The 24,108-nt window shown below is 34.7% G+C and overlaps 2 protein-coding genes across 4 annotated transcripts; both read right to left on the bottom strand.

The window, feature by feature from the left end:
- Positions 1-1,159: 1,159 nt before the first annotated feature.
- Positions 1,160-6,555, bottom strand: LOC145621886 (uncharacterized). 2 transcript variants are annotated; one of them, XR_014108748.1, is made up of 6 exons: positions 6,315-6,555; positions 6,094-6,226; positions 2,970-3,094; positions 2,696-2,842; positions 1,698-1,900; positions 1,160-1,502 (listed from the first exon to the last, which is right to left on the bottom strand). XR_014108748.1 is itself a non-coding variant. In XM_081676368.1 (5 exons), the coding sequence occupies exons 1-5, from the start codon at positions 6,501-6,503 to the stop codon at positions 1,766-1,768; spliced, it is 729 nt and encodes a 242-aa protein (XP_081532494.1). In that variant the 5' UTR covers positions 6,504-6,555; the 3' UTR covers positions 1,544-1,765. The 2 variants fall into 2 exon arrangements, 1 of the variants encoding a protein (XP_081532494.1); XM_081676368.1 differs by lacking the exon at positions 1,160-1,502 and having other exon boundaries at positions 1,544-1,900.
- Positions 6,556-9,550: 2,995 nt separating this feature from the next.
- On the bottom strand, positions 9,551-24,108 carry LOC145621629 (thiamine biosynthetic bifunctional enzyme TH1, chloroplastic-like). 2 transcript variants are annotated; one of them, XM_081676358.1, is made up of 10 exons: positions 23,966-24,108; positions 23,410-23,643; positions 22,120-22,194; positions 21,290-21,365; positions 21,127-21,202; positions 20,522-20,656; positions 12,326-12,390; positions 12,068-12,195; positions 11,623-11,873; positions 9,551-10,494 (listed from the first exon to the last, which is right to left on the bottom strand). In XM_081676358.1, exons 1-10 carry the CDS (start codon positions 24,002-24,004, stop codon positions 9,963-9,965), a joined length of 1,611 nt encoding a protein of 536 aa, XP_081532484.1. In that variant the 5' UTR covers positions 24,005-24,108; the 3' UTR covers positions 9,551-9,962. The 2 variants fall into 2 exon arrangements, with proteins under 2 accessions (XP_081532484.1, XP_081532487.1); XM_081676361.1 differs by lacking the exon at positions 12,068-12,195 and having other exon boundaries at positions 11,623-11,710.

Below are 24,108 nucleotides of genomic sequence, written 5' to 3'. Positions count from 1 at the left end.
AGATTGCGTTCTGTTAAAATGATTTTTACTTATCTGAACTTATCTGAACATATTAGTCCTTATTAAAACTTATTTTAGTTATAAATTAAACTTGGATAATCCTGATTAAACTTTATCACAACTTATCTGCACTTAACATTTTTTTTTTTTTTTTTTTAACTTATTAACCCTGAAATAAGTAGAAAGAAGTGAACAGAATAGGACCCAAATTTAATAAAAAAATTGTTGATTTATTTACAATTTTACCATTTGATAAACAAATTTTGTTTATCATATTGATAAACTAGTATTTTTTGTCTATTGTTTTTATAGAATGCCCCTTGATATTACTCAATTGCGTTATTTGGTATATTTTCTCATTTGATGCCCTACTTGCTTTCTCCCTCTTCCTTTTAAATTAATCAATTACACTTCTTAAAAATGAACTTGCTCTATATAAGGAACACTAAAAAAGACTGGAATCCTATATATCAATTAATATTGGATGAATGGATTATGTAGGATGCAGATGATTTTTTCATTAAAAATCCAATCATTCAAGATTTAAAATCTTGCTGAAGGATTTATTTCGCTAGATAAAAAAAATGATTTTCCTAGATAATTTAAAAATTCCAAATGCATCTTTTGATTTTACAATCTCATATTGTCCAAGCTAACAAGTGAATCCTTTTTTTTTTCCCCAAAGGAAGCTAAGTGAATCATTATTAAATAAGACTAAAAAATCGTTGAATCATTACACTTGTTTAAAAAAAAAATAAAAGTGATATATTAAACTAAAAAACTAATTTAATTGGTGTTTCTTAATTTAATAAACCTCTAATTCAATCAGTGGGTTAATGGATGACTATTTATCTACCATGACTGAATTTTATGCACGATTTTCCCAGATAAACTGCTAATCGAATTGATAGCTTTCCTTGGTACAGCACTAAACCACAAATTGAGTTATCGATTATTTTCTTCATATAACATCAATTATATTGACCCTTCTATCCCGAGGAAAAAAAGTCATTCAACAAGGAGATTCTAATTTTGTGGAATCAAGTTGTTGAGTGTTCAAAGAGCGGATTCATTACTATATTTGCATTTACAAATACGTAGTATAGCGCTCAAACTAGAGGAGTAGAGTGTTTAAAAAAAAAAAAAAAAAAAAAAAACAAACCTAGAGGGTTATAAATTGTAAGAACTTGTGTCTACCAAAGATGAGACAATTGTCAAACGTAAGGGCAAACTCTTTTTTACACTCGTTTATTCGATGGAGGAATATGCATCTTCATCTATTCCACGGTAATTGCCAAGCAGAATACAATGGAATCACAACAAAAGAAATAATATCAACTCCCTTAATATGAAAAAGCTTCCTTCTTGAAGATGAAATCGATTTGACAATGCTTGAATATTTCAAAACCACTTGACTGATACAACACTGCAAATGCTTACCTCTGAAGTTCAAGTGAAAACTTGGTTTACTCCCTTCTGTACAGTCAAGGTTTTAATGCAATCTGCTGATAGAAGTGGATTCATTAAAATGTTAGTATTGTGTACCAGTAACAGCAAAACATGTTATTCCGTAAATGATGTTGAAGTTAAGCTGATCAAAAAATTGGAAGTCTTAACAAGTATTAGGACTGCCTTTGAATTTCCAACACCATTTACATCAGTATATAGGCTCAACAAGGAAGATATGAACGCATGACCTTAGCATGCCATAACCACTTAGGAGGGGGTATCTCTTGTCAAGTTTGTAACCACATCATCTTCTGGTTTAGCCTTCCATCATGGCTTTTGCAGCATCAATAATAGCATCCCTAAGATCCTTAGGAGCGCGACCTAAGACTGTATAACCTTCTTTGTCTTCAATATCTACATCGGCTCCATGTCTTACTAGAAGAAGTGCAACCTGTCACCAAATCAATTCCAGAAATCAGATTATGAAGCCAAGTTCCTTGCAACAGGTGAGGTACATACTGCTGATAGCAATGAAGTGCTGTTTTTGAAACCGGTAAATGCAGTTAGAAAGTTAAGTGTGATAACAAGAACAGAGTTTTAGGTGTAGGCGTGTAGCAATAGTGGAAAGAAAATTATCAAGGTAATTTGCTGCAATTTTGACTGACAGCAAAGTTTAAAAAAGAATAACAGAGTTCATATTGGTCACATCGTCGAAAACTTAATTGCAGACTGGACAGTGGCAGTAAATCTTACTAATTTAATTCTGAATAGAATCAACTTCCTCTGTTTGATATTGGTTGGTATATATACTAGCCGTTACCATTCTAATATATAGGGTATATGAATATATGATATCCTAATATGTCCTTACTATTCAAGTAATGGAGAGAAGAAAAAATTGTACACAGTGATTATATAGGGTGCATTTGAAAATTATAAACATGAACTATGAGACGGGTGGACAATGTAACAACAAATTCTTATTGGAAGATGTTTGCTGTCAATCATCTCAGATATCTTAATCACAAGAGCAGCAACAGGGCCAATTTTCAAAGTGGCAGACCAAGATGAAAACCACCCAACTTTATTTTTGAGGAGAAAAACCACCCAACTTAACCCTCTTTAAATTTTCGTTTATTAGTGATATTTTGAAGGGAAGACCCAAGAAAGAATATGGAAAGAAAAAGAATCACATAGCTAAGGCTGGTAAGAAGACATCACAAAGAGCTAGTCATCTAAAAATTACCTGTCTGTCTTCACAAATGACAGCAGTCATTAGAGGAGTTTGATCAGCTCTGTCAAGGGCATCAATCTCTGCTCCTTCTTCAATGAGGAGTTCACACAACTCTGAGTTCCCTGTGCTAGCTGCACGATGCAGTGGTGTGCATCCAACCTAAAACAAACTCTTGAGCCGCATTAGCCACAATGTGCAACAGGAGTATTTAGATCAAAAATTACAATAAAGTTGAAAAAAAATAAAATGTTTCTTTTCTCTATAAAAAGTTATTTTGACAATGAACCTTGTCCTTAGCATTGATGTTTGCACCATGGGCAAGCAACAACTCAGCAACCTTCACCCATCCCTTGCTAGCAGCATAGTGAAGAGCAGTTCGACCACCATCATTTTTCAAGTTAACATCAGCTCCTGTCCACAGGGGTGGAGCCAGGAAATTTTATTAGAAGGATCAAAACCACATATTATACACTCATATCATGCTGTAAAAAATCACTAGAATGACTAGATTCAAAAAATATTAATTCGACTAATTTTTGTGTGTTTATAAAATAAACTAATAATTCATATTAATTCCGTCCCTAAATTAAAAGCCTATTTCTCTTTATTATGTGAGAAATAAATATTAGAAATAGGCTTCTAATAAAGGAATGGAGGGAGTACTACGTAACTATTTTATACACAAGGCCTCATTTGTTCACCTTATTTCCACTTTTTTCGGGGAAAACAAGTTCGGATAAGTTTTGATAAGGATTATCCATGTTTAATTTACAACTACAATAATTTCTAATAATTTCAGGTAAGAAGTAAAAATCGGGTAAATAGAACACACCCTGAAAAACAATAAACAACAACAGCAAAAATAACAATGATTATGATAATTAAATCCAACAAATCCAGATGTTGGTAAAAAAAGATACGACATTGGATATAGGAAAAAGGAAATAAGTGTAACGTCCTCAAACACCTCGAAATGCTTTTTAGGTCAATCAAGTATTCAAAACAGAATAAATAGGGCTCTTTGGTCTTGTAATCTCATCTCTACCCAATACTGTAAATGTTTTAATTAACAGCGATCTTATCTTTGATTGCTTTTTATGAAGTCGCACAAAATGACAAGTTTAAAATTTGGACCGACTTAAACGCCAAAACAGGTTCCATCCCAAAACTAATTAGCATTGGGCAGAGTAGCTCCTAGAGCTTATAAGGTTAAAAATCTTTTTCCAATTCTCCAGCTCGCATGTCAATAACATAAGGAATAACACTCCCCCTCACACGTGAAGGTCCTAAGAACTAAAAAAAAGATAAATTCTCACCAAAGTTGTGCCTTTTGGATAATTCAAACACTAAAGGGGTTTAAATTGCTCAATCTGCTGACAAAAGTCACAAAACAATCTTTTGCCTTTATAGATGTTAAGTTCCATGAAAACATCTATCCTCACAGGTTGTTTTAACCTAACCAATGCCCACCAGCATCCCTTGCTTGTCATTACATCATCATATTTCTTTCCCTAGTCATGCATCAGGGGCCCCTAATTCCTCCAGTAAAAAGAATAACCAAGACCTCACTGTACTTCAACGTTGACTCCAAATTATTGACCCATTTACTCCTCATGGGACAACCTAAACATAACTGACCTACAACCTAATTTTGCTGCATTTCTGTCATTGGTGAAACCCTCCTGGTTCCTTCTTTCAACTGTTGATGTTATGAGTAGGCCTTGACCACATCAACTTCACTTCCTATGCCTTGAACAAAGGTCGGTTACTCCTAGCATTCAGCATCTATATATTTGATCAATACCAGTCGTGCTTCATTAACTCATATACGCATGTTTTCTTTTGTACTTAGTACCTCAAAAGACAAGAAATCGACACACAAACATGAGGAAGGAAAGTTAGTATATAATTTACTCTAATTGCCAATTTACAACCTCTGCATTTGCCCACAAGCTGATCCTATTAGCAAGAGATTTGAAACCAAAGACAGTTTAAATTCTTTTTCATTTTGCTCATTAACAATCCTCATTTTTCCAATTGTATAAACCTATTTCTAACTTTTAATTTTCTTATGATGGACCAAGGACATAGGAACAAGGGAAACTAAAGCCACTCTCTCACCTGTTGCATCACTCAGAGAACTTTCTCTTAATGTACAACTACTACCCTATGGTCCTACCACAGAAGTACAGACACAGCACATCAACACCCCTTGCCTTTTCAGTAGTTTCCTTGGAGGCTTTTTAATTCTATGACAATGCCATCTAGACTGAAAATATTGAAAGGTGTTGTCCAGAGATCTAGGACATATCAGTATATTATATTAGATAACTAAATTGATTCAAAGCCCACTCATCGCATGACAATATAATTATATATGAGTGTCAATTTAAAAATATTACTATGATATTCAAAACATAGAAAGTAGAGAGATGGAATCAAGGGATCACACCGCAAACGGTGGTCAACTACAAAACCTTAAGAACCAAATATTATGATTTTCTTGCTACAAAATAACTTCATTCACTAAGGTTGCTTTTGTTTTGGCGAAAAACATTTTATTATAATCTTCTCAAGTGTGAAAAATAGATTTTCCAAGAGTAAAAAACATCCTCCTTTTAAAAATGATAGATTGCCACATTTTTCTCACAACTAATATCCCTTTCCTCTCCTCCCATCCATCTTCTCTCTTCCACTCACATTTTTCCCCTTCATCTATAATTTATCTTGTAAAGAAACAAATGAAAACTATTTCTATAATTATGTTTTTCCTTGAAATTGTTTTCCATGGGAAAAATGAATTTCTATTGAAACAATGGAGCCTAAAGTATCACTTATCATTTCATAAACTTACTCCATCGTCATCAATCAATTGAGCCCAAACTTATCATCATCACTTCATCAGACAGAAACTAACACTAAAACAAGTATACAACAACATTAATATCAGCGACATGCAGCATGCATCTTGCCAGTGACAACAGGAATGCAGTTCAAAACACTCTTTCTAAACAACAGTGTGTCGGACCTCATACCGACATATATATTTAGAATCATTCAGTTTTTATGCACCCCAAAACCAAGTGCAATTACTGGATAAACCCAGCATTCAAGCAAATCTACAATGCCAAACACATAGTGCCTCCGCCCTCGAGTTAAACATATCACTACAAATGCTTGTTAACATACAATCACAATACAAATATGAGTACTTGTATATATTATTAAGAACTAAAAATACGAAGTATTTCAAATTATAAACCAATCTAAAAGTTCAACAACCAACCCCATTACACCCTTAATTCAATCAACCCAAAACCTTGCTAAAATTTGAAGGGTAAATGACAAGAATCCTAAAATAAAATTAAACCCAGGTTAATTCCACTGAATTTACAAAGGAAATCACAAACCTTTAGTAAGGAGAATTTGGAGAATGTCAAGATTTCCAATACTAGAAGCAGAATGAATTGGGGCCCACCCTTCTTCATCCTTGTTATTAATCACTTTCCCTGTTGAATCAGCTTCAGCTAGAATTTCAACCACCTAAATAAAACCCAGAAAAATTGAAGTTGATTAAACCAACAAAACCCTAAAAAACAGAAATCAAAATTGAAGAATTGAAAAATGCAACCTTGGAATGTGCAGAGGAAGCGGCGACATGGAGGAGCGAGCGAGCGTCGTCGTTTTGAAGAGAGAGAAATTTGGAGAGTTGGGTTTTGGAGAGAGAATTGAAGAGGGAAGCGTCGCCGGATTCGGCGGCTTTGAAGAGTTGGGTTGAGGTGATTTCTGTGTCATTTGAAGCGTCTGTCTCCATCTCCATTTTCAATTGAAGATCACTATGTCAGTTTCCTCTTCTTTTTTTTGTACTTTTGGTACTGTACAATGTAGAATGTGGACTGAGATTAACTCGCTAAGGTTTAAAATTTGACCTAATACTCAATAATCTTATCGTCAAAACCTGACCCGATCTTTTTAATTCGAAATCAACTCGAAAAATATCCTACCTAATATTTCAATTGTGATTCGCATGAATATAATAATTTAATACTTAGTATGACTTAAGTTTAAAATTTGACCTAATCCAATCTACATAATCAAACTCAATCCTAATTTTCAAATTGATACCTTTGGATGTTTCCAAATAGTGCTTTTGTAAAAATAACTTTTTAAAATAGTCTCCACTGTTTTCAATATTATGCAAGGTACCCATTAAAAAACAGTTTGGTAATCAACTATATCTTTGTCATTAACCTTTCGTTAAGACTCAAGAACTTTTGTTAGTTTTATGTTTTCCATATTTTGACTTTTTTGGCGCCTCTTCCTATATTTGGTGAGAAAAAAATTTCACTCCAAAATTACCACGGTTCTTCTCCTCTTTGTTTATGAAAATTTTGTTTTTCCCTCTACCCTTTGTCTTCTCACTACATAAAGAACCATGCAATACAAAAGGTTTCAGGAATATCAAAATTGAATTGATTTCGACACTCTTTGTCAAATGACCTGTTTGTCACACATAGCAGTGTTATAGTCTATAAACATTACTTACATTTTACAAATAGACAAAACAACAAGAGAAACTCATACCTTTAGCAATTGAATGTATGAATATTGAATGTATGAATATTGAATAATAATAATAATAATAATATTGAAGAACAAGATATTTCCCAAAGGGGTGACCTGAGAACACAAGAGATAATTAGCAATCTTAATAATGCAAATTAAGCTAATTACATCCTGTGTTCTCAGTTTTCACTCCTCTGGGGTGTATCAATCAATCAATCAATCAATCAAAGCCTTAATCCCAAAAGTGGGGTCGGCTAACATGAACCAAATTTGATTATTCCGTGTAGTCATCAACATAAATCTTTCTCCTCCATCCCTTACGATCCAAAACTTCATCCTCACGTAAATCCATGCACTTCATATCCTTCCTCACTCCTTCCAACCAAGTCATCTTTGGTCTCCCTCTTCCTCGTTTAATCCCTCCATGGTCCCACTCTTCCACTCTTCGCACCGGTGCACCCTCGGGTCTCCGTCTTACATGTCCAAACCAACGCAGACGATTTTCCCTTAATTTATCTACAATGCCCGCCACACCTACTTTCTTGCGAATAACCTCATTTCTGATTCTATCTCTTAAAGTGTTTCCACACATCCACCTTAACATGCGCATTTCCGTAACCTCCATCTTTTTAATATGCTCTTTCTTAGAAGCCCAACATTCTGTACCATAGAGCAACACTGGTCTTATGGCAGTCCTGTAGAATTTTCCCTTCAACTTTAAGGGAATGCTGCGGTCGCATAACACTCCCGTGGCCGCTCTCCATTTAAGCCACCCTGACTTAATCCTGTGGGTCACGTCTTGATCAATGTCACCATTCTTCTGGATGATCGACCCTAGGTACTTAAAACATTCACTCATGGTCAAATCCTTTCCATCCAAACTCACCACTTCATTGCTTGTCCCCCTCTGAGTGCCAAAACGACATACCAAATATTCAGTCTTACTCCGACTTAGCTTAAACCCTCTAGATTCCAACCTTTGCCTCCATTGCTCCAACTTGACATTAACCCCATCCTTAGTCTCATCCACCAAAACGATATCATCTGCGAACAGCATACACCATGGAACCTCATCTTGAATTGGTCTAGTTAATTCATCTAGAACCGTTGCAAAAAGAAAAGGGCTTAATGCAGACCCTTGATGCAATCCGATTGTAATAGGGAAATCTTTTGTCAACCCTCCGCATGTCCTCACATTTGTTGACACATCCCGATACATATCCTTAACTAGGTCTACATACCTTCGTGGGATACCTTTCTTCAACATTGCCCACCAAAGTATCTCTCTTGGCACCTTGTCATATGCCTTCTCTAAATCAATAAAGACCATATGAAGATCTTTCTTCTTTACCCTATAAAACTCCATCATTTGTCTTATCAAATGGATTGCCTCCATAGTAGATCTCCCAGGCATAAAACCAAATTGGTTATCTGAAATGCTTGTGCATGCCCTCAACCTTTGTTCAATCACCCTTTCCCACAACTTCATAGTATGGCTCATAAGCTTAATTCCTCGATAGTTAGAACAATCTTGAGCGTCTCCTTTTTTTAGAACTTCAATTCTTGTTTCATTTGTATTGGCCTCTTGATCGATTTAATACATTTGTTTGCATATAATTGATATTCTTGATATTTTATAAGGTTGAAATCATGACATTATGTTGTCACATGACGACATTGGTAGTTATTTGACATAATTCTTCCATAATGTTGTCATCTACTCCGTAATAACGTCCTACTCGTCACCATCAAAGCAAGGCAACAAGTAGTTAGAAGAGTAAGGAGTTGAAAGACTACGTACAATTGTACAAAACTCATATAAACCCTTCCAAAATTTTCTAAGAAACTAGGTACAACTAGTTTATGAATATATCCACCATACGTTGTGATACTAGAGGTAAATGTAACATGTCCACACCAAAAGGCGCGCGCACACACACAGAAGGAACGGGGAAGTCCATAGAAAAGAAAATTAGAAAGGTTTCGTGCACCGGTTGACAAGCATAAGGGAAGAGAGAAAATAGCGATTGGGACTACAAATCCATCAGTGTCATTGTTTAGTAGTTCTTATTATTAGTTCGTAAACTTAATACAAAGTATTAATTTTGGTATAATTAGTTGTTACAACTACCAATAAATGGGTCAATACTCCATACACAAGATATTCATGAAATTGGCCAAGTTGCAAATTTGTGCATAACATGAATACATCCATATGGGCCATATCCCAAAATCAAAAGTCACCCTTCATTGAAAACCATTTATCCTAATACTCAATAATCTACCAGTACATCAATCTGCTTCACAAAATCACAAATCACAATGATAAACCAACAATAGTAAATGTTGGGTTTAAAGATTACAAGTGTTCAAAAAGCTCACCCTTAAATTTATAATTGCCACATTTTAAGTACATTATTTAAAAAAGAAAAGTAACAAAAATAAATAGAATATAAAAGATGGACAAATCACAACGCGCTAAATGGATCGACCATTCCTCATTGTAGCCATGAATCCAAAATCAATAATCAAGAGCAAATAAAACGAGTCAATGAAAGGCATGAGATCTCTGATATCTTCCACATGATCTTTCTCATCTGTTGAGCATTGTATGTTAAGCTTTAAACTCACCTCACCAAAAAATGCATTTTAGAGCACACAAATGATCAGAATGATGAACAGCAACAGCATTTCCATCACGACTCTTCTTTCCCTACTTTCTTGTTTGTACAGCCTGCTTTAGAATTTCATGCAGCTGCTTAGTTGCCAAAGAAACACATTCGGCATTAAAAAGGGCTGAGACAACGGCAACACCTTCCAAATTTGGCACATTGATTTCCATAACAGAATGAGCATTGGACAAGCCTATACCACCAATTGCAACCACAGGTAGTTTTGACGCCAAGCAGACCTCTTTCAGGCCATCCAAGCCAATGGTCTTATTATTTGCTTTAGTGTTAGTTGGAAAAACACCACCAGAACCAATATAATCAGCCCCATTGATCCAAGCTTCATGAGCTTGTTCTTGGGTCTTACATGAAACACCAATAATCTTTTCAGGTCCTAGAAGAGATCGAACAAGAGATACTGGCATGTCAGATTGGCCAACATGCACACCATCAGCATCAGAAGCCAATGCTACATCAACTCTGTCATTTATTAAGATTGGAACTCCTTTAGAGTGGCAAATGCTGACACACTCCTTGGCTGCTTCAATGAAGTCCCTGGTTTCCAAATTCTTTTCCCTAAAAAAAAAAAAAAAAAAAAAAAAATAATTAAAAAATGAGGACTTAAAACTAGATCTTTCAGCACATATTAGCAGCAAATCTTGGAAACATTATCATGTCCAGAAACAAAACTAAATATAAATCATTACCATAAGCTGCAAAATTGTTAGCTACAAACAAGGTGAAAATGTCCAAACAACGAAGAGAAACAGGGAAGATAGGCAACACACAAAAGGGAGGAGAAAAGGCCAACTGGTTGAAAATAAATATCGTTCGTAAATTCCTTATAAACTTTCTGAAGCCAATAGCAACAAGCCAAGAACAAATACTAAATAAAAAGCAGAAAACGCTTCTCTGAGAAGACTTTGTTCATTTACTGTCTAAGGAGAAGAAGCAATGATGGTATCTGGGGAATAAGCATCGGCTAAATAATTTAATTCAGTTTAAAACAATCCATCATTAGAATCCTTTTTCGAACATGATAATAGAACCCTTGGCTATTATCCTGCCAATTTTCAGCTTCATTTTGAACTCAGTTAGAAAGCACCGGACCTAAAAATGGAGAGCTCGTTATCATAGGGGGAAAAAAAAAACAGAGACAATAATTGGTGCGAGACTGCGAGTAGAGGAACAAGTAAAGGTGATGATCTGGAGAAAAGTAAAAGAACAAGAGTCCCAACAACGTAAAATCTTAACTATGCCATAGCAACTGGAATTTAAAGATCTAGCACCACTTATGAGTTCAGAACTTTCATAATTGAGAATTCTTAAATAATTTGTTATGCTCACGTTTCAACTAGTGAAATACCATACTTCGTGTATTATCTTGGAGAAAAGGGTCTCTAAACTTAAGGACCTTGTTTATAATTGAATAAAATACATAAGCCAGTATCCCAGTAGTGTAAAGTAATATTTTAGCAGCACCAATCAGAACTCAAAAGAAAATCCCAATGTTATGGAAAACTTCCATTTAAAAACTAAAATCAGCTGAATAAATAAATGCATATTCCTAGTACAGAATAGAATAATTTCCCTCAAGTTGCAATTTACTTAGTACTAGTTTCTTGCCAAACTGAACTCACACCACACTCAAGTCTATTGTTGAAGCAAAAGGCTAAAATGAATGTATAAGTTATCAAAACATACCTGAGTTGAACAATGGTTGCTCCTCCTTCTATAGCAGCTTTAACAGCATCTGTAATAGAACGGCCCCATTTCCCATTCATCCCAGAATCTGTAACAGCATAGAGGAATAAATCTGATGGACAGAAAGCACGAGGCGCAACTGATCTGCAGACTTTAAGCTTTAACAAGTGATCAAAGGGGCCTTGAGGTCCTCTACCAATAGCCATATCTTTTCCGTAATTCAAGGCAGTCTCAACATAACGTTTGGCAATCTGCAAAAGAAAATAGAAAAAGATGTTAGAATTTCATTACAACAACCATATTTATTACTGCCTACCAAATGGGTCTCCATTAGTGATTAGTAGTCTATAAAATAGCAGATCTTAGAAGTATGTAATGACACAAAAATCAAGGATTACAAATGACCTCACCATGACACAAAAAAAATAAAAAATAAAAAAATTACCTTAACAGCTGAAAGCATTGGCAAACCTTTCGCTAACTCAGCTGCAATACTTGATGCCAATGTGCATCCAGTGCCATGAGTATTACGGGTATTAATGCGTGTTGAGCCCAATTCATACAAATTTACTCCTGTAAATATACATTTATTAGGGGGGGGGGGGGGGGGGGAAAGCATAACCTGTCAAAGAAAAGGTGAAATAGCAGAGAGAAAAGGTCATTCTCATGACCTCAGTAGACTTGAAGGGATGTAATAGCATACCATCAAAGAATACATCAACTGCATCCATTGAGGCAGGGAGGTCACCACCTTTCACAAGCACATTTCTGAAATAAGAAAAAGTATATTACGTATTTGTTAGCAGAAAAACCTTTGCAGCTTGTGTTCTTCATCAGGCTTAAAAATTAATAATCGATTCACAATTTTACATTATTATTTATCCCTCATTTAATTTTCTCACTGTTTCTTTTTTGGCTGCGATTCTTCTACAAATAGTCAAACCAAAGAGTCCAGGTCCAGGACCCAGGGCCTCAATCTCAACAACTAACCAAAGACCCATCACCACAGAGTGATGGTTTTAAAAATTAAAACCATTCCTACAAATAGCAACTGCATGAGATATTATTACATGCACCAAAAACACCATGTGATCATCACTCAAGCCAGTTATTGATCAAAGCATTTATAGTATTGGGACTGGCTGGCCATCTAGGAAAAAAAATGGGGGCAGATACATAGTGATCTAGAAATATATAATTGGTATGGGCTTAAATGTGCACTGGTGAAGAATGAAGAACACAATAAGGCAATATAGCTTAAGAAAAAAAATAATAAAGAGATCATTTTATCAGCTTTTTAGAACTGTGATACAGTGATAGACCTGATAGTAGTATTAGATAGAAGAATGAAGAACACAATTTCACATACTTCAAATTAAAACAAACTGCAAGAAACAATTTTTTTATCACTGAAAACACCCAAAACATAGCTGGATTTGTTTAGCTTCAACCAATTGGCAGCTTATTCTTTAAGGTCTGAAAACATTTTGCAGCTTATTGTTAGACCTGGCAAATGGGTCATTCGGGTCGGGTATGGGTCGGGTCATTTCAGGTCGGGTCAATTTCGGGTCAAAAAGTTATCGGGTCAAGTTCGGGTCGGGTCGGGTCATTTCGGGTTTCGGGTTGATTTCGGGTCGACTGATAATCGGGTCGGGTCGGGTATCGGGTCAACACTTCGGGTCGAGATCGGGTCGGGTCGAGTTTGGGTCGGGTGAGTTCGGGTCGGGTCAATTTTCGGGTCGGGTCAGTTCGGGTCGGGTCAATTTTCGGGTCCAAAATTCGGGTCAACTTCGGGTCGGGTCATATTCGGGTCGATGCATTGGGTTAAATTCAACTCTGTATATATATTTATTTATTTTTTGACGAGAAACTCACTATATTTATTATTTACTATTTAGTAAGGCTACTTTTTTCATGGAATATACCAATATAGTAATTGTTAGACTTTTATTGACGTTTTTTTTTTTTTGGTGTTTAGATTGAGAATCAATTTCAGGATCTCCTGAAACTAAGAGGGATGCTCTAACTAATTGAGTTATACCTCACTCTCTTATTGACCTTAGTTTTAATACTCTTATTATCATTGTCACTGTTGTAATAATTTCTTTGTATTATTCTTATAATAATCTATAATATAATCTATGTTTTTTAAGTGCTCCATTAATTTTAACTGGACATACATTGATACATGTATGCAGGCATGCCAGTGCAGGAAATTGATCAATAATGGACTTCCTATTATAATTATCAGTAATTTACATTATAAAATTTTACCAATTGAATATTCTTAAAATATTTATTGTGGTGGCGATTTCAACAAGTACACACAATGACACAAGAGTGACAAGACTATATTTTTTCTAATAAAGACTTAAAGAGTAGTAGCGTGGATGGACACCAAGTACACTTACTCGCGTTGTGAACTTTTCTTAACCAATTCGATCAGATATATGTTATGACATGCTTCGTTTGAAATTAAATTTACTGCTAAATTGCAAATTAGGAGGTCAAACCAGCCAACATATACTCAATTTTATTTTTGTGACCGATTCAATCAAAAATAGGTTATAACATGCTTCGTTTGATAAAAAATTTATTGTTAATTAGGAATTCAAGTCAACTTAAACTCAGTTGTAATTAGTTCTTAAAATTACATGCTTTAATGTATAATAATATATGTGATCAAGTACTTAAACATAAGGGTGGAAAACGACACAAAATTTAATTATAAAGTTGATTAACAACATTATTGTAAACATATCCGATTCCAATCAATTTTTTTCAAACGAAACTCATAACAAGGTTTTTCCTGTTCAAGGTAATTTGATCTCAAATTCAAACTTGATAAGATTAGATTAAAGCTTTTTCGGGCTACTTAATAGCTCAGTCTCCGACTCTCCGGTCTAAATTACTTCATAGGATGTCTCATCACTATTAGTCTATTATGAATTAATGAATTATGAAGTATTGCAGTTATCAGTTATGCAACTATGCTTGTATCTATCTACTAGTCTACTACTCAATTAAACAACTAAACTAATGTAATAAATGAATATTACTTTTTGATTGAATATAAGATTTATCGTGCATTATATATTGATGTTTATATTTATAAAAAGAAAAAATTTATTAAATTATAAACTTATAATGACTGAGTGTTGGGTAATTGGTGCACAGTTGGCCAGTTGCACATAATATGATACTTCCTCTGTTTCTTTTTAGTTGACACGTTTCTTTAGTCATGTTTGCTGATGCATAACTTCAACCATTTATATCCTTAATCACCGATAATAAAAAATTATGAAAAGTTGATATTTTGAAAATAAATATCGTGACGAATGTTACAAGATCCCACATACTATATTTTTCATTACATATAAAACACAAAATACGGTCAAAGAGGAGTGTGTGAATAAAGTCAAAACGTGTCAACTAAAAAAAACGAAGGTATTATTAATTAAGTGAAATATTCTCATATTCAGATAATCATATGTAAGATTACGAACACACTGTTGATCAATTAAAAATTTTCAAAATTTCAATTTTAACAAAGTTACAACTTAAAAGTGAAAATTTAAGAGGGAAACAAAAATAAACATTTAACTTGGTTAAAAATTGTGGGAAATTCTTCCCCCCCAAATGGCTAAAACTCTAAAAGTATTTCATTATGAGGATAATTGGTAAATTATAAGCGGGAATACTCCCTCCAAATTTCCACGAGTGAAAGGATAATTGGTAAAGTGACGAAATTAAGTAAATTCTAAAATACAAAAAACAAAAATAAAGTAAAACAATAAGAAAGAAAAAAAAAATCTACAGCCCTAGAATCTTCCTCACTTCCTCAGCCGTTTTCATTTTTCATTCCATCCATTACTCCATTGAAGTCCAATCTCTCTCTTTTGTGTTCACTGACTTCACTCTTCTCTAATCTCTATTCTCTACACACTTAATCTCATTTTCCATTCAAGCGTTTTTTACTCAAGTGGCCTAGAAGATTTCGTATTCCCAGAATCTCAGGTAATTTACTTCTATTTCTTAGATCTGATATAATGTATATTGAATTAATCTCTGATGATTCGGAAAATAGTTTATCTGCTTAGGTTGACTGCTTTACTTTTAATTTAGAGATTAATGATCAAATCCTTTCAATTCTTTCATTATCTTTGTTTAACTATGCAAAGCATAAGTATCTCTGTGCTCACCTAGCTCCTGATCACCAAAAAGGCGAGATGACAGCTTTTTATGGTTGTAGCTTGTAGGTTTGCTGTAATTTAGAAGATGTGAATTGGAATCTGAGATTTTTGAGCTTTCTTCTGAATGTGTAGGAATGGCGTACAACAAATTAGTTTTTTTAAAAAAAAAAAAATTCAATTGGGGGTTTCTATGGGATAAATCTTAATGCATTAGATAAATTCTGACGGTATTTCTCTCTTATTCTAAATTTATTGAGTTTTATAAGAATGAATCATATTAATTTGTATTGCATTTTGTTTATTATATATAAATCTGTGCTTTATTTTTTGGGGTTAACTTATTTTTGTGTTAGATATGTTTTAGAGTGATTAATGAGATAGAAATTGATGTAATGATTGATGGGGTTTTGAGCTTATTTCAATTGTCCATTATGTGGTTTGGTATGCAAATGGAAGAGTCCATTCGATTGATTAAACAACTAAACTGCAAGCAAGCTGCATTCTAACAAACAAATATCTTTTATAAGTGTGTTGACATGGCCTTAATTTGAATGTATATAAAAACAGAAGGTTGATTTTCCCTTTTTGATTGGTTTAGATATTATTATTTTGTCTCCACTGCAACATTTCAAATTCTGTGTGGATATTAGTTTCAGAATTATGATTCAAATATTTGAACATTATTGGATAAGAGATGCTACACCTTATCTTAATCTGACAATAACTAATGATATTATTCTTGCTTATTTTGCAGCAATGGATGATCATATTATTTATGACGAGCCTATTATTTCACCAGAGGGTACAGAGGATGAGTGTACACCAGAGGAAGGAGCCAATGTTCGTACACAAGAGGAAGAAGACGGTGATCCTGAACTTACAGTTGAAAACAACAATGTGAGCACTATGGAATCTGGATTTCAAGCTGTAGAAAAGAAACGGAGTCTAGTTTGGCTGGAATTCCTCACGTTTGACAAGACGGAATCTAGTGATGGGAAACAGAGGTCAATTTGCAAACATTGCCAGAAAGCATCCTTCATAACCGACCCCCATTATGGAACCCAAAATATGCAAAGACATCTCAGAAAATGCAGTGCATATGAGAAATATATGAAAAACCAAGGAGGAAACGCTTCAAACAAAGGTAAAATCTTTAACCAAATTGTGTACAGAAATCTGGTAGCTAAAGCAATAATAAAACATGGGTATGCTTTCTCTTGGGTTGAGCATGATGGTAATAGAGAAATTCATGCATATTTAAGTGATGATGTAAAATTCATTTGTAGGAACACTGCTAAAGCTGATTGTTTAAAAATGCATAAAACTTTGAAGGCCCAGTTAAAGGAAACTCTAAGTAAAGTCTCTAGTCGTATCTCATTAACATGTGATATGTGGACCTCTTGTCAAACAGAGGGATATTTGTGTCTGACAGCTCACTATGTGGATGATAATTGGAAATTAATTAGTACAGTGCTTAACTTTAGTCATATTGATTCACCACACACTGGAAAGACCATGTATTCTGCTGTGTTGTCCATGCTTCAAGATTGGGGTATTGATGATAAGATTTTTTGCTTCACATTAGACAATGCCTCTAGTAATGATAGAATGCAAGACTATTTGAAGGAAACTCTACTTGCACGAGATGCTTTATTGTATAATGGTGAGTTTTTTCATGTACGATGTGCTGCACATGTATTAAATCTCATTGTTAAAGATGGACTTAAGGTCATTGAACATATAGTTGAGAAAGTAAGACATTGTGTGAAGAAGGTAAAATATTCTGAAACAAGAAAAAACACTTTTCGATCTTGTGTAAGTCTAGCTAAGATAAAAGAAACAAAATCATTGTGGCTTGATGTTCCTACGAGGTGGAATTCTACATACATGATGCTTGATAGGGCTATCTTATATCGTGAGGCTTTTAGGGAGATGTCTGAAGTTCAAAAATGGTGTCCTACCTCTGAAGAGTGGGATGTTCTTGAGAAGATTCGAGATGTTTTAGAACCCTTTTATGAGATAACTAAGATGTTTTCGGGAAGTGAGTATCCTACCTCAAATCTTTATTTTGGGAATGTTTGGAAGATTCTCATGCTTTTGATAGAGTTGGAGCACGATGATGATGATGTTTTGAGGACAATGGCAATAGAAATGAAGAGCAAGTTTGATAAGTATTGGTTTAACTCAGAACAAGATGATTATGGCATGTTATTTGCGTTTGCTATGATTCTTGATCCTCGTTGCAAATTATCAGTGCTAAAGTTTTGTTATGAAAACATATTTGGAGATGTTGAGGCTACCTTGAGAGTTAGTGATCTCCATCTTAAGTTGGAGAAATTTTATAAGCTATATGCCCAAACTGGAACATCATCAACATTGAACAACAACACTGATATGGCACATGCCTCACATTCCAGAGCCTCCATAAGCAGCACTTCAACTGGAAACCGCAAGCGAAAATTCGACTATTTTGCGGTAATTGTAATTGTTCTTCTGTTTTTTTAATCCTTTTGATTATCCTTCATTCTTAATCTATTGATTAGACTTTTTTTACATATTTGGATTCTGTTTTTCTTGTGTTTACTTTATTTAATCTGTCAATTATAATCCTTTTGATTATCCTTCATTCTTAATCTATTGATTAGACTGTTTTTTACATGTTTGCCTTCTGTTTTTCTTGTGTTTACTTTATTTTTTCTGTCAATTATAATCCTTTTGATTATCTTTCATTCTTAATCTATTGACTAGACTGTTTTTTTTTACATATTTGCCTTCTGTTTTTCTTGTGTTTACTTTATTTTTTCTGTCAATTACTGGTTTTTTTTAAGATTATAAGTTAAGTTTATGTTATAAGTTAAGTAGTTGTTATTAAGATTATAAGTTAAGTTTATGTTATAAGTTAAGTAGTTGTTATTAAGATTATAAGTTAAGTTTATGTTGTTTTGTTTGGTGATGTGTTTTATGGTTTGTCGTTGACTCGTTGTGTTGAATACAGGAATATGACGATAAAGAGGCCTCATCTTCTTTTGGTGAGAGGTCAATATTGGATGTTTACCTTGAGGACCCTAAACTAGATCGGAAAGCGGAGCTTGACATATTAGCTTTTTGGAAAGAAAATGAGCATCGATATAAAGGCCTTTCTCATTTGGCTAGAGATATTTTGGCCGTGCCCTTGACAACCGTCGCTTCCGAATCAACTTTCAGCATTGGGAGTCGAGTATTGAATAAATGGAAAAGTTCATCAATTCCTGAAAATGTGGAGGCTTTAATAACAACTCGTAGTTGGATGTACTCTTTTGAAAGTAAGTATTTTATTATATTTTTTTAAAATATGTATATTCATGTTCCTACATTTTTCAGAGTTGTACATTCTTGTTTCTTTATTTTTGCATTTATAGTGTATTACTGTATTTGCTTATATTATTGTTTTTATATTTATGTAGCAAATGAGGATGATGGATTTTTTGGTTCTTATGTGGATTGGGCGGCGACTCCAAGTGTTAAATGTCAACAATTTCAAGAGTCGAATATTGGAGTATAATTATTTAGAATATTTTGTAATTTCATTTGGTATTGAACATTATGTTATGTACGCATTATTATTGTACTATTTTTTTTCTCTAGACTGGTGAGAATTGTGACTTTTATTTCAAGCTTTAGTAAATTTTTTCTTAATTTTATGGACAAACTCCGTAGAATAGTCGTTAAATTTCAATCTTTTTACGAATTTTTAATAACTTATAAAGAGAATAGGCCGAAGAAATCGAGAAAAGTAATGCTCAAAATATGTAAATTACTTACACTGTTACACATTACAGATTAATAAAAAAAAATTAAGTCAGTTTAATTGCGGTTATTTTCTATTTCGGTTTGCTCAGGTCAAGTCTTTAGCTTAAATAGATTCTGGTCATTTCAGGTATAAGGTAATTTTAGTTAGGGTCACTTTGGGTTTCGAGTCTATTTGGGTCAATTAATTCAAGTTAAAGGTCGGGTCACTTTGGGTATCGGGTCAACTTCGGGTCGGGTCAACTTCGGGTCTCGGGTCACTTCGGGTCTCGGGTCAACTTCGGGTCGGGTTATTTCGGGTCTCGGGTCAACTTCGGGTCGGGTCATTTCGGGTCGGGTCGTTTCGGGTCGGGTCACTTCGGGTTTCGGGTCAAGGTCGGGTCAATTCCACTTCGGGTCGGGTATGGGTCGGGTCGGGTTGATTTCGGGTTTCGGGTCAATTTCGGGTCACTGTTTTCGGGTCGATTTCGGGTCATTGGTCGGGTCATTCGGGTCGGGTCATCGGGTCTGGGTCAGGATTGCCAGGTCTACTTATTGTTGCAATATGATATTCTACATTAATTTTCATGCTAATTTCTTAGAAAGGGCACCTGCAATCATTCATAGAATTTGCTTGAGAATTCTATAGTTTAATAAGCCCAAGGCTTGGGATAATAATGGCAACTCTGATCAGATGGAAATAATATGTCTTCACTTGTCTCCCCATTTCACAGGCTCAGGTTCGCTACAAAAACTACATCAAGTTCTGTAGCTCCAACTAAAAAGATACAAATTTTGTTTCCACACTTAAAGTAGTCACATGTATCAATTACAAATAACAATCATCTGAATAAAAGGAAAACATCCTAATTATAAACTAATAAGCACAGTAAATAAAAGAAGTGTATAATAAGAAAATCAAAGGCATGTAAAGGTCTTACCGTGGACCCATATCATGTATCAATTTTGCAGCAGACCGCATGTCAGCAACTGTTTCAAGGTGCATGCCCCCAAGCAAATATGATGCCTCTTTTAAATTTGGTGTCACTAAATCAGCCATAGGAAGCAACTCTTGCCTGTTTTATATAGTTTACTTAAAGATCAATAAAGAAACAGGGGTAGCATGTAGAAGTAGAAGTATCAAAATTAATTCCAGAAAGCAACAAATATTATAATTAGAACATACAAATTCAAAACAGAAAATTATTATAAAAGCTGAATGGGCATCAATGCTACAGCCTTGATAAAAGGGAAGAAATCATTAATCGAGCCAAAAAGCCTAAAAAAATAGTGGCAGAAAGAACAAAGCTACCTTCCATTAGTTCCATACCAGCCTCTTTTTGCAACTACAGTCTAACAAATTCTATTTGATTTTGCCTCTTCATTGCTTTGTGACTAACTTTGGTTAAATATCAGCACTGAAAAATATTCTGCTTTCCTATTTCTAGGATGAAATTTTATTATACATCACACATAGACATTGATATCATATTCACTTCCCCTAAGGAGGCAATGCATCATAGAACTGTCACACATTGGCACATACCTAAATACAGGTAGAACAGACGAACCAGCCAGCACATCTCCACTGGTTGCTACCATCACAGGATCCACCACCAAAGCTTCCTTCAATAACATGATTAACTCAGCTCACAATACACAACTGCAGCAAAAACTAAGAATCATTAAATCCAGAGACGCATACATACCTTGAACTGGGTACTCCTTGATGGAATGGAGGAGGACCTTGACCATACCAACAGAAGGAAGCATACCCGTTTTTACCTGAGAAATTTCAAATCATTACAACAAACCTACAGTCTAGTAACATGAGACAGGATATGTAGTTGTAGGAATGTAAGCTTTTGAGGATCAAAAGATAAATTAGTATAAAGAAAGTGGTGATAGCTGGGGGCAGAGGGGGGGGGGGGGGGGGGGAGGTGGAAATCACATCAAGAGTTTAAAATAAAATGACTCTTTCAACTCCAAATTTGAAACCAAGCATCTAATCTCAATCACTTATGCTCTCCTGTTCTAAAATATAATCAAGATGTTTAGCAGGACAAAAATCCATACTTCGGCGAATGCTTTTCAATTGGTTTGACTTACATTAATGCAATAAGTATCAAGATAATTAAGTTTTACCACAGGGAGTTCTTGGCAATAGTTCAAAAAAAGTTTATTAATTTAAATGCAGATAAATTAAGCAACTAGCAACTGATTAGCTGATGAATACCAGCATGGAAACAATAATGAACCCAGGTCTATAGTGATATTCTTCAAAGATTTTGAAGCAATTAACTGATGAATGTCAGGCCATACAGTTTGAATAAATTGACATAAATACATTCATTCATCATGAGAGACTAGAGCATGTTTAGTTGAAGCAATCAACAAAGGTGCATAAAGTAGCAGGCCTAGCAGCTCAGCAAAACCTAACCCAAGGAAATGTCCTATCAGGACCAAGTTCAGCCACTAATATACCTCTTGAAGAAAAACCCTTCACAAAAAGGATTCAAATAACTTCAACTGAACTTACCACATCAACTTCCATATCTGAAAGCACAGACTTCATTTGCTCGGCCACAAAGTCCTCTGGCAATATGTTGACACCCTATAAAACAAGCCAAATATTTCCCATTAGTAACATCAAAGTTCGCAAACAGCTCACCATTGTATTAAAACATGACATGTTAGCACACAATACAAAAAAAATAGCTCCTTATAGGATTCCACAAGTGTTCATAAGCAACTAGATCAACCAATAGTAAAACATCTAGGAAGACAGGACTGAGACCACACAATAAGTACGAGCTTTAGTCTCCTAATAGACCTAAACCACAACCTCTTTCGCAAAGGTTAGTCCCCATTAAAATAAATAAATAACAGTGGGATACAATGGTAGCTTTATTCAAATATAATTGCACTTTCTCACCCTCACCTAAGAATACATTTAATACCCTGAGAGATAGTTAAACTAATGTGAAAATATTATGTGCAATTGTACACCCTACATACTACGTGGATTATGCACTCCTTTTATCCAGAAATTCTGTTACACCCTCAATAAAAGCTTGTGCTTTCCTCAACTCAAGCTAGATTGGAGACTTTTTCCACGTTGCACTCCCCGATATATAACAGTGCTTGATACTTTGGAAAAACCTCTTAGCACATTAAAACTCCTAGACCACGAGTTATCTTCAAACTTCACACATAACTCATCAATTGAGAGCCTTCAAAATTCAAAGGTATGCGAACAATATTGCATGCTAAATAAACCAATCACTATCCTACAATCACCCATTTGTATGGATCAAAACGACAGTGGAACCCATATGGATACAAAATACAATCATATAATTATTAACCAATCGTGTAAAATGTAGGCTCTGAATGACTATAGATAACCTTCTACCAATGTCAAATCAAGAATCGGCACCTTAGATTCCCTGCCCAAGTGTTAGCAGTATATGTGGCAAACATAGTACTCCGTACTAAACTTCTAACTTTCTAAGATTTCACAAGGGTCAGTGAGCACCAAGCTGAATTTTTTAATATCACTATAGAGTTTATCATGATATATTTTATCATTTTTTCCTTCGACATACCACCAACCTTAATAACAAGGCTACAACCTAGAATGCGGGATTAGACAAGGTCAAATCTACGAAGCATTACCATTACATTAACAATCAACTGTTAGTCATCCCCTACAATTACTGATAAGATGTTATAATTCCATAGACCATTGATCAATAACAGAACATACCAAAATGCACATCCTCCTATATCACATATACATCAAAAACAATGAAGATAAACAATAGACCTGAACCCCAACAGTATTCTGAGCAGTAACAGCTGTGATCACAGTTGAACAATAAACCCCAAGTGCAGCACAGGCCTTCAAATCAGCCTGTATTCCTGCACCCGCCCCCGAGTCCGCACCCGCCACCGTCATAACATGCGGTATTTTCATTTTGTGGCCGTTGTTCTCCGTTGAAACCATTGAAAATCTTGGGCAACTAGAGCTTCTATTAGCCCTAGGTAAACTCAATTTGCCCTAGTCAAAATGTTAAACATCATCAATACCCAATTCTATTAATAATTCATGAAAACCAACAAATTTTAGCAATTAATTTGGTTTGTTCTCTAAATATATCAATTGGGGTGATTAGGGAACGAAAATTAGAATTGCTATCAGTGATTTTAGGTCCAAATTTCGATTAACGAAGACAAATTAAGAGCAAAATTTCGGGTTTATGTAAATTATCGTGTATTGCTTCAATCTAATTCCGAAATGAAATGTTGTAATTTGGGTCGTAATCATGCAATTCGATTTCAGAATAAATATTAAAAAATAGAGAGAGGGAAAAGAGAGATACCAGAGTGGAGGAGAGAGAAAATGAGTGAGAATGCAACATGAAGATGGAAGAGGTTCCGGAATCCAGAATGCCACTTTTCTAACGTACGTCAGGAGCCAGGAAGGCGAGTTGCTAGAAATGGTTAAAAGAACTCTTCCCTCTAA

The sequence above is a fragment of the Chenopodium album genome, chromosome 1, assembly GCF_948465745.1.
Source record: "Chenopodium album chromosome 1, dcCheAlbu1.1, whole genome shotgun sequence".
In the NCBI taxonomy this organism is placed as follows: domain Eukaryota; kingdom Viridiplantae; phylum Streptophyta; class Magnoliopsida; order Caryophyllales; family Amaranthaceae; genus Chenopodium; species Chenopodium album.
Note: the sequence above shows the minus strand (reverse complement) of the source record. Positions and strands in the feature narration are given on the sequence as shown.

Coding starts and splice junctions, on each gene's coding strand:
- LOC145621886 (XM_081676368.1), bottom strand. CDS start 6,503: ATGGAGATGGAGACAGACGCTTCAAATGACACAGAAATCACCTCAACC. Junction 6,227..6,314: donor CTTCCTCTGCACATTCCAAG/GTTGCATTTTTC, acceptor GGTTTTATTTAG/GTGGTTGAAATTCTAGCTGA. Junction 3,095..6,093: donor CCAAATTCTCCTTACTAAAG/GTTTGTGATTTC, acceptor CCCTGTGGACAG/GAGCTGATGTTAACTTGAAA.
- LOC145621629 (XM_081676358.1), bottom strand. CDS start 24,004: ATGTTGCATTCTCACTCATTTTCTCTCTCCTCCACTCTG. Junction 12,196..12,325: donor AGTTGATGTATTCTTTGATG/GTATGCTATTAC, acceptor GTATATTTACAG/GAGTAAATTTGTATGAATTG. Junction 11,874..12,067: donor CAATGCTTTCAGCTGTTAAG/GTAATTTTTTTA, acceptor TTTCTTTTGCAG/ATTGCCAAACGTTATGTTGA.